Genomic DNA, 18,889 nt, shown 5'->3' on the forward strand with positions numbered 1-18,889 from the left:
GCGTCACACCTGCAGACGAAAACAAGATGCAACTGTACAAAACCATCCAGAAAAAATCCACGATCCTCTGTGGATTTCGCATGAGACAGTGTGATTTCATAGTCGTTCCCCAAGCCTCACAGTTTAACTGCCGCCTAGCTGCCAATAGTGGTCGCGAAAAGCCAAGATATATTACCGTTGCCTTTCAAACCGACAGAGATAATGACAAAATCCATAAAGCTTCCGTGTTCAATCGCTGTCGATTGCAAAATATCCATGTCACCCTCAAAGCTGAACACTACTCAGCCGTCGACTTTAATGCCGTTTTTTCACATAACAAGGTTGCCATAGTGTTCAAGGAGGATGTCGACTTCAGAAAGAAATTCTACAACATTGACACCCTCCTTAGTAACGGTGATGTCAACCCCTCTGATTTCATTGACATATAGCCGCTGTTGGTCATCGATGTAAGTCATCAGTCCGAGCGGACATCCATATTCGAGCGGAATTCGAGCGTTATGTTCCCGCCAACACCGAAGCATTTGCACTTCCAATCTCCGTAAGAGTCCTAGGCCTCCAGTTCGAATCGGTCGGTCAGCAGTTGAACGTCGTGTTTAAATAAATAAATGGACACCACACTGTTGCAGCAAATCGTCCACAACACAGACCAAAAACAAGGGTTTTCTATCCTTGTCTCTAACGACAGTCGCATTTTTACTCGGTTCAACCCCCTCCCCCAACTACAATTTAAGGAATCGAACACCACATTGGGATTTTTAAGCGACAGCTCTACACATTTGATCGGGCAACAAATGTTACAAAGAGGGTGAATACATTGTTAGCATCAGAAGCATCAACAGCATCCTGGTGAACAGTGGCATCATCAATAGCACGGCTCCCAACAGTCCACTATCTGAAGCTTCTCCCCCCGCAATCAATCCCGGGGTAAAGATCATTCAAACCCCCCAAAAATATGGTGTACTTACCCGTGATCTTGAGAACCATCAATCGCATGCAGACATACCTCACCAATCCAGACGGCGATCCTCCACAATCTCCACAGAGAACATCTCACCATCCGCTTCGATCTTCGCGAAGCATGAATAAATAGTCTATCGAAATACGGTTTGAACTTTATAAAAGGTCAATCTAAATATTACAGAGAGCAGACAAAAAAGGTTTCCCGGTCACCATTCGTTTATCCCACACAAACCTGCATGGTGAACACAAGATGTTGCTTACCCCGCGACAGATTGAAAAGATCACCAAGCTTCTACAAAATGGTTCTAGTGGAAAAAAGCACTAACCAAGTGAAGAAAAACATTCAGAAAGAAAGTGGATTCCTATCCATGTTAGCGGAAAGGGCAATGCGAGCCTTTCCTATGTTGGCGAACACAATTCATGTCAGCATAAGGTGTTGGAGCCCTAAGTTGTCTGTGTGAAATAGCGATCAACAATGCATTTCGACCTGGATTTTACATCACAAGGGGTGGTTGTGTGAGCTGTGTGAAGGTGTGTGATAAAGGTCTGTATATTTTCCCTTCAACCTATAGTGACGGTTTGTATTTTAAACTAGGTCATCAATTCTACTAGGCCTAGGGTTCTGGTCTGATCTGATCTGCAGCAAACAGTCTGTTCAAGAACATTCCACTTTTGATACAATCTTTATATATATAAAATCTATGATTTGGTTGAATTTAATGGAAATTGAAAGACCAGGGGGGGTCTCACCCTCATTTAAGCGGTCTCAGGTAGCTTTTCACTAAATATTTTGAATATCCAACTGGCACTTTGGGCGCTCCGTTAACATAAAAGACAGGAAGTCTACCCAAGTTCCTTTTAGTGATGTGTGTATCTACCTATTGACTAAATGTCTGCATAATATTAGACAGATTGAGCAGTAAGGGGGCTCTCACCATTGCCCTGTGCCCTTTGTCCTAAAATTTTGATAATTTTTAGCTGAAAAGTGACAACACAAGCCCTCCATAGATATCGAATATGACATTATTCTGGGCAATCCTTCTGATACAACCTTTATATATACAGAGTCTATAATTTACTTAAATTTTGTGGACATTAAAAGACCAGGGGGGTCTCACCCTCATTTAAGCGGTCTCAGGTAGCTTTTCACTATCTATTTTGAATATCCAACTGGCACTTTGGGCGCTCCGTAAACATTAAAGACAGGAAGTCTATCCAAATTCCTATTAGTCACGTGTGTATCTACCTATTGACTAAATTTCTGCATAATATTAGAAAGATTGAGCAATTAGGGGCTCTCACCATTGCCCTGTGCCCTTTGTCCTAAAATTTTGATAATTTTTAGCTGAAAAGTGACAATACAAGCCCTCCATAGATATCGACTATGACATTATTCTGGGCAATCTATGAGTCTATGATTTACTTAAATTTTGTGGACATTGAAAGACTAGGGGGGTTTCGCCCTCATTTAAGCGGTCTCAGGTAGCTTTTCACTATATATTTCTTTTATGGACTTTCCATAACTATTTCTATTTATAATCCTACTTGTTTTCTAGAGTAATCGGTTTTTGTTTTTGTTTTTAAGAAAAATGCTGTATAAAAGTACTGTATCTCTTTGATTTTTTTTTATTGACAACAATCTATATTACATTTAGACAAATATGCAAATTAGAAAAGGGTTTATATTCGAGAACAACGAGAATTTGCGACAGCTTGAAGAGGTCATGAAACTATCTCCTACGTATCTTATCAGTTCTTTTAACTATAAAAATCATGCTTTTAATGTTATTAAGTATTATTCTTTTTTCTATTTTCAACTTAATTTTGAATATCCAACCGACTGCTAGCAGCCGGTTGGATATTGAATATCGAATATCGAATAACGAACCGGCTGCTAACTTCACACACATGGTATACCACATTTGCATGGATTTCATAGGTAAGAACCTTTTCTTATTTAGAATTTTAAAAAAATGAAAAAATGCAGTGTTCTTAATATATTCCAACGCGCAAAATACAAAAAAAAAACGGAAAACAATACGTTAAATAATGTATTGCGTCCGAAGTGCTTTTCGGGATTTACCTTCATCAATAACGCTCAAAGCCAAACAATTGAAATCCGAAGATGTATAAGTACCAAAATTCGTTGAAGAGCTATCTGTCAAAAATAGCCAAAATAAATAGCCAAATTCATCTAATGCCAACTTTGCCTGAGGATGTTGAAACCTTAGTTTCATAATAATTTCAAAATTTATAAACAAACAATTTTAGTAAAGTTTGTAAAATCATGTCAGTACCGAAGCACTGACTACTGAGCTGATGATACCCTCGGGGACTGAAAGTCCACCAGCAGAGGTGTCGACCCAGTGATAAATATATAGAGAGCCTAAATTTAGTATTATTATGTCTTCAAATACATAACTGGAAACGAAATTAGCATGACAAAAGATTTAAAGTACAAAACAGATATATATGTAAATAAAACAAATTGATAATCAGGTTTTGAACTTTATTATTTCAAAGTTTAATCGTTGATTACTGCATATAATTTGTAAATATCTAAAAAGAAGAGATCAATTACAAAAGTACTGAACTCCGTGGGAAATTCAAAAAGGAAAGTTCCTTATTATAAGGCAAAATCAACAACTCACCGACATCAAACGGATGGAAAACAGCTGTCATATTTCTGACTTGATACAGGCGTTTTCTTATGTAGAAACGGTGGGTTAAACCTGGTTTTAAGGCGAGAAACACTTGTATAACAGACGCTTCCAATGTCATTATATTGACAACGATGTGTGAAAAAAAACCCAGACATAAAAATATTTATAAAGTTACAAATATGAATAACTTCAATATCAAAAGTCGCAATATGACATGATCATGATGTTTGCTGCCAGACATTATCGTTATGTCTGATTGTCATTACATTTTGACCTGTACTTGTTTAATGCATTGCAGATGACAAATTTAATGAACCGGGTGTTATTTACTGTCAATATTTAATTATTTATACTGTCAAAGGCAAATTAAATATGCTCTTCAACGTTGTACTTGTTTGGCTTTATAACCATTTGGAGCTGAGTTTCACTGATGAGTCTTATGTACACAAAATGCGCGTCTTTGGTATAAGATTATAGCCGTGTATCTTTGATCACTATTAAGATACCAATACATAATGTTTCTGAAGTGTTTTCTTATTCAATCTTATAAATAATTTCTTGTGACCATGATAAAAATATAAGGGTAAAAAATTTAAGTACGGTATTTATTATCGTGTTAATACAGCATGTACACCTTGGAGGAGCCAAAAAAGTCTTTGCCTGATTTTTTGGGTTAAATGAAAAAAGTAATTGGTGACGACAAAATCATATTGGGGTGCATTTCTTTTCTTTCTACAACCCTTTTAAGTATCCAATATTGATGTTGTTCACTTTTTTCATCCATTTTTACCCATTTTTGGATATTATGTTGAAAAAAAATCCCACTTCCCAATTGAACTTGTTTTCATACTTTCAATAAAGATGATGTGGACTAGCCTTAAAAAAAATTAAAAAAAAACTATAGGTAGGGGTTGATATAAGAAAACAATATTGTATTTTTATGCTTTTTAATGTTAAATTTTCCTGGCTGTCAATTTTCATGGTCTTGTAACATGTGATTTTTCTCTGTTTTTAGAACAAATTGCATATGTTTTCAACTTTTTTGTTATAAATGGATATGGGATGTACATGTTTCTGGTAAATTCATTTCTTGAATCCCACACCTATTTTTTCTAAATTTTGGAAATAAAATTTGAAAAATATTCATTATATATACACAATATTGTCACAGGGTTAAGGTTGATTAGAACATTTTTTTTAAATTCGTTTGATATTTTCCACTTGTATAACATATTTTGGAAATAGTTCAAGAACAAGATTTCAACGAGACTAAAACGTCAGAAGAATACATCCTCAAATGAAATCATGTATGAAGCAAAACAAAGAATAAAAGTACAATTAACAGCTAAATAACATGGCTGAAATGACTCCGTATATAAATATAGGTTGTTCTCTTGTGAATTAAAGTCATAAGAAACCTCAAATAAAAAAAAAAATAATGCATATGTTTTTTATAACTCAATGGATAGTTTTCATTATAAAACTTATGTACATATACTTTTTTCTGAAGAAAATTCTTTAATTTATTCATATTTAGAAGAAGTTTACTTCATTTCAATTGCTTCCTTCCAGCAAGCTATTCCCCCGACATATTTTCCGTATGCAAGGTAAACTCAGTGTGACCCATCTCGTAAAAATCCGGTGACCACAATACACATGTATGTCCTTAAAATAAACTATTATCTGAATTTACATGTTAAACACGTGCTCAATTTCCATGCTTTTTTGTTTATTTTTCGTCAATTGTTGACAAACAGGTTATAATCGTTAAACTTCGGCCTCAAACACGAACTTTAATTACCTGCCATATTTTCACAACAATACTGACCGATTGAAAAAATACGATTATACGAAATTTACACGAAAAAAATGATAAATTCGAGCACAGAAGACTAAGTTAATGATGTTTGTATGCATTGGTTCAAGAATTGGAAGAACATTATTTTTCACCGGTCACTCGTTTCTTATGACTTTAAGACATTGCAATTTCCAATAAGAATTAATTTCACGGCTGAAAGTATGACATTATTACTTTGACTTTTGAAAAAATGATTTCCACTTGTCCGTTGGTCTCAGTGAATATCAGCCTTTCAAAAATCAATAAAATCACAAATTAATCTCAACAAAAGACAGTAATTGTAAACTATTCTATATCTCAACGGGGAGTTTTTTGTGACAAAGCAGTATTTACAAAGTGCAACTTATAAATTGAGATTGTATTACATTGCATGACGATTGATGGAAGCCTAAATGATTTGAAGTTATCAGATTATGGGGCGTTTTCAAAGACGGATTTCTCTATACAATTTGAAGTTCAAGGCTATGATCATGCTCTTATCACATTGCATACAAGTTATCAAGATGCTTGATTTCTTGATTGACAACATATGTGTTACGTTCGGAGGACGTGTTTTTCAACAGACTGTCGGCATCCCAATAGAAACAAACTGTGCCCCTCTACTTGCTGACTTGTTTCTTTATTATTATGAGGCTGACTTTATGCAGGAACTTCTTAGGAAGAAAGATAAGAAGTTAGCAATATCCTTTAACTCTACTTTCCGCTATATAGATGACGTTCTTTCACTAAACAATTCAAAATTTGGTGACTATGTGGATCGCATCTATCCCATCGAATTGGAGATAAAGGATACTACAGATACAGTTAAGTCGGCTTCATATCTTGACGTACATCTAGAAATTGACAATGAGGGTCGGTTGAAGACAAAACTTCACGACAAAAGAGATGATTTCAGCTTTCCAATTGTGAACTTTCCATTTCTAAGTAGCAACATTCCAGCAGCACCTGCATACGGGGTATATATCTCCCAATTGATACGATATTCCCGTGCTTGCATTTCCTATCATGATTTTCTTGATAGAGGGTTACTGCTCACAAGGAAGCTATTAAACCAAGAGCTCCAAATGGTGAAGTTGAAGTCATCCCTTCGTAAATTTTACGGACGCCATCACGAGTTGGTTGACCGTTATGGAATAACCGTTTCACAAATGATATCGGATATGTTCCTTACGTCGTAACTACAATCCCCTTTCCTTTCATGAATTTAACCTACCAAATTAGACTATTTACCGGATTTGTAATCACATAAGCAACACGACGGGTGCCGCATGTGGAGCAGGATCTGCTTACCCTTCCGGAGCACCTGAGATCACCCCTAGTTTTTGGTGGGGTTCGTGTTGTTTATTCTTTGGTTTTCTATGTTGTGTCATGTGTACTATTGTTTTGCTGTTTGTCTTTTTCATTTTTAGCCATGGCGTTGTCAGTTTGTTTTAGATTTATGAGTTTGACTGTCCCTTTGGTATCTTTCGTCCCTCTTTCAAATACACTGTCCTTATGCAAATTTAAATATAAGCTCCGCCCGATCAGATGAAATAACATTGGTAATGGGCACAACATGAAATTTTCTACAATAGGCAGTTAGAGATATAAATGATATCAATACATGAAAATTACGCAAAAACTGTCAATTTATTTAATAGATTATAAATTTTTAAAAATGCACAGTTTGACAAATGAGGAATTTCTTTATTTGGAGAGAACCATGAAATGGGAAGAATTCTATTTTTTTTATTTTTTTTTACATAGTTCCTCTTTTTACATCTACACCAACGATTTTAAAAAGAGGTATTCAAATCAATATACAACGCAAATCAACATAAAGAAAAATATTTAAAATAAAATAATAACTTTGGATAACTGTATTATTAGGTTATATATGTGTGCATGCGGTTGTTGTTTTAGTATCAGAAATGTGGCATTTTTATATATGGATTGATATAAATTGGATTTATTTTAAGAGCGTGCGTTACTAAACACACCCATGCTGTTAAAAAATCACTTTACTTGCTTCTATGGAGCTGTGCCAAGTTTGGCAGAAGTTATACTAGTAATATATCACATAAAAATGACGGTGGGCATGGATAACATAAACAAGCTCCGTTGGAAGTTGGTCATGATACTATTTGGGGTCAACTTTTAAAACAGAATAATGAAGAACTAACACAACACATAACTGTTTTATCTAGGTGTTAATTATAAAAAGTGGTAAATTAAGAAAATGTTAGTATTGTCGCCTATTGCAGAATAAATAGTGCCGTTTTTCCTCAAGATGGCGTGTATGTCGACTGAAACTAATAGCTCTGCACCGTGATGCGAAGCAAAACAAACCGAACGATACTAAATCATATTGTTCAGGATCAAAAAATGTGTGTCGGTAAAGAACCCAATTCAAACTACTTTTCACTATTATGATTGAACTGAATATTACTTAAAAAAATCTGTGAAATATTAGTTGTTTAGTTTAAATATGAGGTTTTTTATCGTGTTAGCGTAAACAAATGTGTTTAAAATGGTTCCTGGTATGGTTATTATCTGACAGGAAATTAATTAGATTTATATATAATGTTAGTATATTTGGCAACGATTAGAGACCATTGACCAGACGACAAAGAAGTAACCATCATGATATATACATGTAGTTCACTGTACGGCCTTCGACACTGATAGTTTACAACACAACCTGATTTGATTACACTCAGGTCATTAGCTCAAACTTGAACAACTTGGACAAACAGGATCTGTACTTTAAATATATCATTATAATGAAAATGAAATAAAAACAATCTAGTAATCGGATTATATCTGTGTTATTATTATGATACAACCTTTTCTGTGATTCACCATGCACTACTAAAACAGAAGCAGACATGATAAGTTTAAAATGTTATTTGGGGCAGGTCACAACTTTAACATTACAAAGGCAAATTCGTTAAAGAAAAAGTGATAATATAAAAAAGAGGATGTGGTATGATTGCCAATGAGACAACTATCCACAAAAGACCAAAATGAAACAGACATTAACAACTATAGGTCACCGTATGGTCTTCAACAATGAGCAAATCCCATACCGCATAGTCAGCTATAAAAGGCTCCGATAAGACAATGTATAACAATTCAAGCGAGAAAACTAAGCCCATTAAAAAAAACCATGAAATATGGTATCATAAAAATAAACAAGAGGCTCTCAAGAGCCTGAATCGCTCACCTTAATTCTTTTGGTTAAATCTCTCATCAATGATTATTTTGGCATATCAATTTATTTAAATGTTTTTTGGATCGTCCTATTTTCTTCAAAAGCCAAAAAAAATAATCATTTTCTCCTATGTTCTATTTTAGCCATAGTAGCTATGTTTCTTGACATACAAGGAAATAAAATATAAAATTTATACTAGATACTCTGAAACTCATTTAGCCTAAGTTTGGCTGAAATTGATACAGCAGTTTTAAAGGAGAAGATTTTTTATAGTAAGTCAACATGATGAACAAATTGTGAAAAAAGTCTTTAAAGGGCAATAACTCCTTAAGGGGTCAATTGACAATTTTGGTCAAATTGACTTAATTGAAGATCTTACTTTGCTGAACATTATTGCTGTTTGCAGTTTATTTCTATCTATAATTATATTCAAGATAATAAACAAAAACAGCAAAATTTCCTTAAAATTATCAATTCAGGGGCAGCAACCCAACAACAGGTTGTCTGATTCATCTGAAAATTTCAGGGCAGATAGATCTTGACCTGATAAACAATATAAACCCAGGTCAGATTTGCTCTAAATGCTTTGGTTTTTGAATTATAAGCCAAAAACTGCGTTTGACCCCTATGTTCTATTTTTAGCAATGGCGACCATGTTTGTTGATAGATCATAACTTCGGATACAATTTACAAACAAGATACCCTAAGGAACATTCAGTTAAAGTTTGGAAGTATTTTGCCCAGTAGTTTCAGAGGAGAATATTTTTGTAAAAGATTTCTCAGATTTACGAAAAATGGTTAAAAATTGACTATAAAGGGCAATAACTCCTAAAGGGGTCAACTGACCATTTCCGTCATTTGACTTATTTGTAAATCTTACTTTGCTGAACATTATTGCTGTTTACAGTTTATCTCTATCTATAATAATATTCAAGATAATAACCAAAAACAGCAAAATTTCCTTAAAATTGCCAATTCAGGGGCAGCAACCCAACAACGAGTTGTCTGATTCATCTGAAAATTTCAGGGCAGATAGATCTTGACCTGATAAACAATATTACGCCATGTCAGATTTGCTCTAAATAATTTTGTTTTTGAGTTATAAGCCAAAAACTGCATTTGACCCCTATGTTCTATTTTTAGCCATGGCGACCATGTTTGTTGATAGATCATAACTTCATATACAATTTATAAACTAGATACCCTAAGGAACATTCAGTTAAAGTTTGGAAGTATTTTGCCCAGTAGTTTCAGAGGAGAAGATTTTTGTAAAAGATTACTAAGATTTACGAAAAATGGTTAAAAATTGACTATAAAGGGCAATAACTCCTAAAGGGGTCAACTGACCATTTCCGTCATGTTGACTTATTTGTAAATCTTACTTTGCTGAACATTATTCCTGTTTACAGTTTATCTCTATCTATAATAATATTCAAGATAATAACCAAAAACAGCAAAATTTCCTTAAAATTACCAATTCAGGGGCAGCAACCCAACAACGAGTTGTCTGATTCATCTGAAAATTTCAGGGCAGATAGATCTTGACCTGATAAACAATATTACGCCATGTCAGATTTGCTCTAAATAATTTTGTTTTTGAGTTATAAGCCAAAAACTGCATTTGACCCCTATGTTCTATTTTTAGCCATGGCGACCATGTTTGTTGATAGATCAAAACTTCAGATACAATTTATAAATTAGATACCCTAAGGAACATTCAGTTAAAGTTTGAAAGTATTTGGCCCAGTAGTTTCAGAGAAGATTCTTGAAATAGTTTACGACGACAGACGACGACAGACGACGACGGACGACGACAGACGACGGACGACAGACGACAGACGACGGACGAAGACGGACGCCAAGTGATGGCATAAGCTCACTTGTCCCTTCGGGACAGGTGAGCTAAAAATGTTATACGATAACCAATGAGAAAACTATATGCTAGGGACAAATGGAAAAAAAATCCACACCGCATAGTAAGCTAAAAATAAAAGGCTACAAAATTGCAAATGCAAACCGATCCGAACAAACAAAAAAATAACGGCCTGATTTATATTATGTACAAAATAATAAAATGAAACAATAATAATATGATATACAGCCAAAGCTGTCTTTGTCAGGATCATACAGAATGTGGAGATTAACGAGTTAAGTTCCTGGTGCCAAAATCCCCTAATAACATTGTACCAGACTTTATAATATCGGTTGCTGTACTAAGACTCAAACTCACTTTCGATTCAGCTGTGTGTACTCAAACTCCAAAAGCAACCAATCAAAATGTTTGATTTCATGTTTCGAGCTTGAGTTTTGCTTCAATCACAAAGCAAAGTATTATGACTTTAACACTAGGATTTGATCTTTCGAGTACATATACAGTTCTCCAATTACTGAGTAAAGATGTATGGCCATAAGTCTAAGGCGGTACCATTTATAATCATGTATATAGATTTCATGACAATCAAAATGAAAATCATATTTTCATCTTTTCATTTTTGCCGTATTCCAATTTTTGTAATTACGTGCATTTACAACCCTCTACGATTTATTTCGAAAATCAAAATTATAATTCGTAAAGTATATTTGAGTTAAACATAATTTTCTACTCATTCTATTTTGTGTGTTCTTTAATAGCGAATTTGATGAATTTAAATCGTCGTGATTTTTTGTTAGTATTTAAAACGTAAAGGAAAAATTGAAAACAAGTTTAAATTGAAACGGAATACATCTATTTATGAATAGGTTACTTTTAATATTTCACTAATACCTCTCTGGTCGACCGTTAAATCATTAACAGATTAAGATGTTGACCACTGTCCACTTAAAAAAAACACGTGATACGATACAACAGAACGACCATTAACCATTAAATTTACCTGATTCATTGACATCTATCCTAAAAATCAATACTATTTTTAATACGGATGTAAACACTTATAAATACCTTCATTGTGTTCTTTAACGTGTATTCATTTGTGTATTGTACAACAATGATGTGGTCAGTTATCATATTGTGTGTTTTGCTACCGTTAAGTATTGGTTTAGATAATGGTTTGGCCAGAACTCCACCCATGGGTTGGATGTCTTGGGAAAGGTTTAGATGCAACACCGACTGTAAAAATGACCCGCATAACTGCATCGGGTAAGGTTTAATTATAGTCATTTGGTGCATCTATCACATAACTGCATCAGGTAAGGTTTAATTATAGTCATCTGGTTCATCTATCCCATAACTGCATCAGGTAAGGTTTAATTATAGTCATCTGGTGCATCTATCACATAACTGCATCAGGTAAGGTTTAATAATAGTCATCTGGTTCATCTATCACATAACTGCATCAGGTAAGGTTTAATTATAGTCATTTGGTGCATCTATCACATAACTGCATCAGGTAAGGTTTAATTATAGTCATCTGGTGCATCTATCACATAACTGCATCAGGTAAAGTTTAATAAAAGTCATCTGGTTCATCTGTCACATAACTGCATCAGGTAAGGTTTAAGTATAGTCATTTGGTGCATCTATCACATAACTGAATCGGGTAAGGTTAATTATAGTCATTTGGTGCATCTATCACATAACTGCATCAGGTAAAGTTTAATAAAAGTCATCTGGTTCATCTGTCACATAACTGCATCAGGTAAGGTTTAAGTATAGTCATTTGGTGCATCTATCACATAACTGAATCGGGTAAGGTTAATTATAGTCATTTGGTGCATCTATCACATAACTGAATCGGGTAAGGTTAATTATAGTCATTTGGTGCATCTATCACATAACTGCATCAGGTAAAGTTTAATAAAAGTCATCTGGTTCATCTGTCACATAACTGCATCAGGTAAGGTTTAAGTATAGTCATTTGGTGCATCTATCACATAACTGAATCGGGTAAGGTTAATTATAGTCATTTGGTGCATCTATCACATAACTGAATCGGGTAAGGTTTAAGTATAGTCATCTGGTGCATCTATCGATCTATTGCCTAAATCATGTTTAGCTCATGATGCATGTTGTTCACAGAGGGATGCCATCAATTTTATTTATGGGGGGGGGGGGGGGAGATGGGTATCACACGCCGTATGCAAAGAGTTGTCTTAAGACACATAATTTGTACGTCCTCTTAAAATTTGGACGTGACTATTTTACCTTGTCGACATGTATAATCTATGCTCTGAGTTTATTCTTCTTATTAACGCTAAAAAAGAAAAATACAAACTAACAAACAGGTGGTAACACGTAAGACACAACATAGCAAACTATAGACTAAAAACACGAACCTAACCAAAAAACTGGGGTGATCTCAGGTCCTTATGGGCATCATAATAGATACTCATTACACGTAAAAAGAGATAAATTTCTCCTATGAATTATGATTTTTTTTTCGGGCATCATGTAATAATGTCATTCTTAGATTTGTACTTACTAATATAATGTATTGTATTTTTTTTTATTGTCACAGTTTAGGGGAGGGTTGAGCGTTCACAGACATGTATAATCCCGCCACATTCTGTATGTATGAAAGAAAAAAATGTAGTATGATTGAAACTGTGACAACTCTCCATAAGAAACCAAATGACACAACTAAAGGTCACCGTATGATCTTCAACATGTGCCTGTCCCAATTTGGAAGACTGTAGCTCAGTGGTTGTCGTGGTAGTTTTCTTGATTGAATTGTTTCTTTTTTTTACGGGGCCGTTTTAGCTGATTTTGAGGTATTTGTTTCTCTCATTGCTGAAGGTTGTATGGTTGCGTATAATTGCTTAAATCCATCTCATGTGAACTTTGGTGGATAGTTGTCTCATTGGCAATCATATCACATCTCCTTATTTTAATATTATATACAGACTGAAGTAAAAAAATACATAGGGAATTATTGTTTTAAGGCATTATGTAAAAGAAAATCCCCTTTGGGCATCAGTAACTACTCCACACAGAAGAGTCATTTCAATATTCATGCGCGGTTGACAGAGGTACCCTTGGTGAGTTTTGTGCTTTCATGGAAAAACTCATATTTACAAACAGTTTCGCGCTATGTTAATGGATAAAAAATGTCTTAAACTCTCTGTCAAATTATATATTTTGAATAAAACGCGTTTCTGGATCTTTATTATCTAATACATATGTGAGGTTAAATTCCCGTATGTGCCAAACCAACGACTGTAAAGTGGTACTGATTCTGACCTAAAAAAATGCTTCGTATGAGTAAAAATAAACACTACATGGTTGGCTCAGAGTCACGCTATTGTTTCAGAGTAAGATGAAATTGGGAATGGAAATGGGGCATGTGTCAAAGAGACAACAACCCGACCATAGAGCAGACAACAGCTAGCAATAAGATGAGTTGTCTTTCGTGTGAGTTTGACATGGATTTAACATATATATGAGTCACCATATGGCCTTCGCCAAGAACAAATATTCCGTCTAGTCAGCTATAAAAGCTTTCGACAAGATCAAATCAAAAACAAATCCAACAAAAAATATCATTTATGACCAAAACAAATAATCAAAAAACAAATGTGACAAATTAAAAGAAACCTGGTAGACTCCTGACTTGAGATATAATTGACATATTTTAACCTGTATTTTTAGCGCCAACCTGCTTATGCAAATGGCAGATAGAATGGCAGAAGATGGTTACTTGGAAGCGGGATATGAATATTTATCGGTCGACGACTGCTGGATGGCAAAAGAAAGAAGCCAAATGGGAACGCTTGTAACTGATCCCGAAAGGTTTCCGAATGGTATGAAAGCAGTTATTGATTACGTAAGTCAACTATGCCGTGTTAATTCTGTTTTGATGATAAGCATAACTTAAGAAAAATAATAACAAGTTTTTTTGATTTTCACAAGAATGGTGTCGTTTTGTCACTTTTGCTGGATGTTTGATAAGGGAGGAAGGGGTGATACAATGATGGGATGTTATAGTGGTAAAAATTTAGAATTGTGGAGAAAAAATGTCCCCATCTCATAATTTGTTTCTATCAATCCAAAACTAATGAATGCAGTATGTACTATGATAGTATAAAAAATTGTTTAATTTCAAAACATCCCTACATTTATCTTAACAATTAGATAGCTTTTTAATTGACAAGCGTATGGAATTAACACCTGTTATCTATACTGCAATGAGTAAACAAATTACACACATATAGCTGAAGTTTAGGTTTTGCTACCGTTTCAATTGTAAAGACGCAATATCTAGACTGAAAACACTGGAATAGCTAACCAAAGAATATGTCTATCTTTAAATATACCATTATATGTATAGTAGAAGGAACTTCAAGGTTAAATGTATAATGGCAGATCATTTTTATTCCGATTGTTGTTTATCGTTATTGCTTTGTTTAAACCAGGTACACTCAAGAGGTCTGAAGTTTGGTATTTACGGAAGTGTTGGCAATAAGACATGCAAGGGTTACCCTGGAAACAAATATCACATGGCTCGCGATGCTGCAACATATGCTGAATGGGGCGTTGATATGTTGAAATTTGATTGCTGTAACCCAGGGCCAAACTTTGTTACAGGTAAGGCAATTTTTGATATCGAGTCTACAGGTTCATATATATAGCGACTTTTGATATCGATACTACATGTATAGCGACTTTTTTATGTTATAGTTATACTCATATGTGTACATATACGTCCCTAAAATTACTTCTGTTCTCCAATTTCAGTTTATTTGTCGCATCTAAATAGTTTGAAACTCATAAAAATTGCTTATTACCACAACACATATCAAGTTCGAATTTTAACCGTTTCTCAAGTAATGCCCCTTTATAACATAATTTGCAAGTGGGGCATCATGTGTGTGCCATAAACATTCTTCGTTTATTTACATCTACAAGTATCTACAAAAAATAGACATTTATTTTAGGGAGTACACTATCGATTGAAAAGGGATACACAATAATAAACCCTTGTTTTGTATAATGAAGAACATAATTGTTTCGATTACAGGTTTTGAACAGATGGGGAATTATCTCAACAAGACGGGACGACCAATATTGTATAATTGTGCTTTAGCTATCTGTATGGGACCAAAGGTGATTTTAATTTTGATACGACCAAATAAGGAAATTCATCTTTCGTTAATTACGAAGCGTATATTTGGCGTCTTATTAGATTCTCTTCATCAACGGAGTTGTACTCTATACTATATAGATTATACATATCTACCAGAAAATATCTAAGATATGCGATCATCATCAAAATCCTCAATAACGAAACACATTATAATAACAACAACTGCATCTGCGGCTATTTCAACAATATTTTTTTAATACGACATTTGGGCAGCAATGCAATTAGATTACTGACCTTAGAAACACACACAAAGATGTGACAGGATTGAGCTACTTCTTTTTTTTTTATTCTCAGCCCTCCTCCTTTACACATAACTGTCAAGTCATTCAAATAACGGTATAAAAGACGGTTTGGGTAGAGGATTATCGATTAAAGAATAATGGCCAAAACATATTATGAATAGAGAAAATGGATCAAAAAAAAAGAAAGAGATGAGAAAAATGAGAAAATTATATTTACAGCATATTCCGTTGAGTTTGTAGACAAATATAGTATCTTTATAATTAGCTTGCTTGCTAGCTGAACTGCGAAGTCATTATTAGGTAAGGTAAACTACCCTCTTTTAAGAGAAGACTAGTCCGACAGATAACCAATCTATCTGTCTGCATGTATGACCAGGCTACCTAGAAAGGAGGGTACTGGTATTTCTTACCCAATAATGACTTAACGGTTCAGCTAGTTAGCAAGCTAACCACAGATATTACTTTTTCCTAAAAACTTAATGGAATCTGCTGTAAATAATAAAAATTAATGGTCAAACAGTATAAAGGATACAGAAAAATTATCCACCCAATCCAGACCCTTGCAAAGGGTAACAAAATACACAAATTTCAAGAGTCGGATCTTTTCAGGTTGACTACAATTTAGTAAAAAAATATTGTAATACGTGGCGCAATTATGAAGACGTAGAAGACAACTGGAAATATGTCTTTAACATCATTGAGTTTTATGGCAAAAACGACAAGAATTTCCTGGAAATCGCTGGGCCTGGTGGATGGAACGATGCAGATCAGGTTTGATTTGTTTACTAACATCAAGTATTTATATTATGTAAAATTCTCAATTTTATGCTCAAGGCAAATATTACTAAACAAATCATTGCACTCGCTGCGTAAGAAAACTACGAGATTTCAATCCTTTTCAATTTGCAAATCCTTGCTATCATAGTGGTGGTTTTTTTTAAATTAATCAACACAAATAGACAGTCTCTCTTCTTATGTCCTCGTAGCGGAGGGGGCATTAAGTTTTATCCTTGTCCATCTATATGTTCGTCCGTCCGTACTTCTTATTAAAGTTTGTTTCCGTTCTATAACTTAAGTTTGCCTCAACGAAATGGTATGACACTTATACACAATACGTATTACAACTAAATACATATCAAGTGTGAATTTTAGTGGCGTCACCTGTTCCTTTCTAGAGCTATGCCCCTTTACGAATGGATAAATTGCTATTTTTTTTGTTTCTGGTCTCTGACTTAAGTTTGCAGGACTCTTTGGGTTTTTTTGTACGAAACATGGGAAAATATTTTCCACGTATCACCTACTGCTCTTTTCATTTAAGACTTCAATAGTTAATAAAAAGCCATTACCGAAAAATAAGCAGCACTGGTTATGTGCTCGTTAGCTCTTTATTAACATTTCTTTAATGTATAATGTTTAAAGATTAGTTTATCTTGTCATAGTACGTTACACGTCATTGTTTGTTGTTTCTAACTTCCAATCAAACATTGCTGATTTTCTACAGGCAGTTACCTCCACCAATTAAAACTGATCTTCACAAAATAGCGCAATGGTGCTGACAGTGGCGTTAAACATCAATCAATAAATCTGTCAACTCTTAACAAGCATACATATTTTTTTTTTTGAATTTCCTGATGAAATTTATATTTTTTCTTTAAATTGTAGCTTATAGTTGGTGATTTCTCATTAAGTGCGGCACAGCAGCAGACACAGATTGGATTGTGGGCTATAATGGCGTCACCGTTGTTTATGTCGGTAGATCTCAGGAACATTGTTCCGACAGCGAAACAGTTGTTGTTAAATAAAGAGGTATTGGCTATACATCAGGACTCACTCGGTATTGCTGGTAGAAGAATCTGGAATATAGATGATCATGTAAGTAATGCCATGCCAGCTACTATTTGTTTAAATAAGTTTCTAAGAATGTTGTCACTGTGCAGTATTTTCTTATAACTCGTAACAATATTTCTGTGTATTTGTATACAAATTTCATCTAAGTTCTCAATGCATTTATCTGGGGGATATGCTCTTTGTGCATTAATTAAAGAGCTCTGTAAGAGTTAGGCTATTTTAAAATCACCTTTAACGTCCGTCCGTTCGTCAAAACTTGAAATATTTTCATCGTACTTTTCTCAAAAACTGCTGCAACGAATGCATTTTTATTTAGTAGGCAGCATGGTGATGATTATATATACTTCATTTTTGTACTTCTTTCTTCGAAAACTTGCATTTTGTTTATGATTTATTTTAAATTATAAGTCACAATCTCATTTGTGCACTTATGCTTGTTATTAATAAAACAATATATATGCAATTTTCTTTTATAAAATTATAAATAATTATACTGAGTACAAAAGTTATGCCACAAATATTTTGGAAAAAAGAATTGTAATAAAAACATATGTTGCTAACTTATTTACTTCGCATTTTTTTTTCAGGCGGTTAAACTTGAAAGTTGGCTCCGACCATTAAGTCCCAAAGGAAGATATGCAGTTGGAATATTTAATAAGAATGTTGGTGGTTTGCTGCAGACGGTCAATCGGACCATGTCTCAACTAGGACTAACGGATGAAAATGGGTACACCATGAAGGAGATATTCACTGGAATATCGTACGGACCATACAAATTATCAGACTCTCTGGTTATCAGAATACCTCCTACAAATCTATTTCTAGCTGTAGCTACCCCTGTTACAGAAAAGGAACTCATTGTGTTCTGATGTTGACACAATAAAACCACTAAAGACTAAATTGTATAAAAGTAAATGTATGAAGAAGCCAGGTGGTACTTTTTACAAAATGATGGAGAGTTGTCTCATTGGCACTCATATCACTACTTTTATATATCTTTATACATTTGTACAATATAGCAATTAACTTATATAAAGGTTTAT

The 18,889-nt window shown here is 34.2% G+C and overlaps 1 protein-coding gene across 2 annotated transcripts; it reads left to right on the plus strand.

Annotated features, from left to right (window-relative positions):
* Nucleotides 1–11,573: 11,573 nt before the first annotated feature.
* LOC134695776 (alpha-N-acetylgalactosaminidase-like) lies at nt 11,574–18,791 on the plus strand. Of its 2 annotated transcripts, none has more exons than XM_063557187.1 (7): nt 11,574–11,813; nt 14,262–14,436; nt 15,026–15,197; nt 15,631–15,716; nt 16,608–16,769; nt 17,661–17,870; nt 18,434–18,791. In XM_063557187.1, the coding sequence occupies exons 1-7, from the start codon at nt 11,662–11,664 to the stop codon at nt 18,713–18,715; spliced, it is 1,239 nt and encodes a 412-aa protein (XP_063413257.1). In that variant the 5' UTR covers nt 11,574–11,661; the 3' UTR covers nt 18,716–18,791. The 2 variants fall into 2 exon arrangements, with proteins under 2 accessions (XP_063413257.1, XP_063413258.1); XM_063557188.1 differs by lacking the exon at nt 11,574–11,813 and adding an exon at nt 13,591–13,651.
* The last annotated feature ends 98 nt before the right edge of the window (nt 18,792–18,889 follow it).

Source organism: Mytilus trossulus, chromosome 14 (assembly GCF_036588685.1).
Source record: "Mytilus trossulus isolate FHL-02 chromosome 14, PNRI_Mtr1.1.1.hap1, whole genome shotgun sequence".
In the NCBI taxonomy this organism is placed as follows: Eukaryota; Metazoa; Mollusca; class Bivalvia; order Mytilida; family Mytilidae; genus Mytilus; species Mytilus trossulus.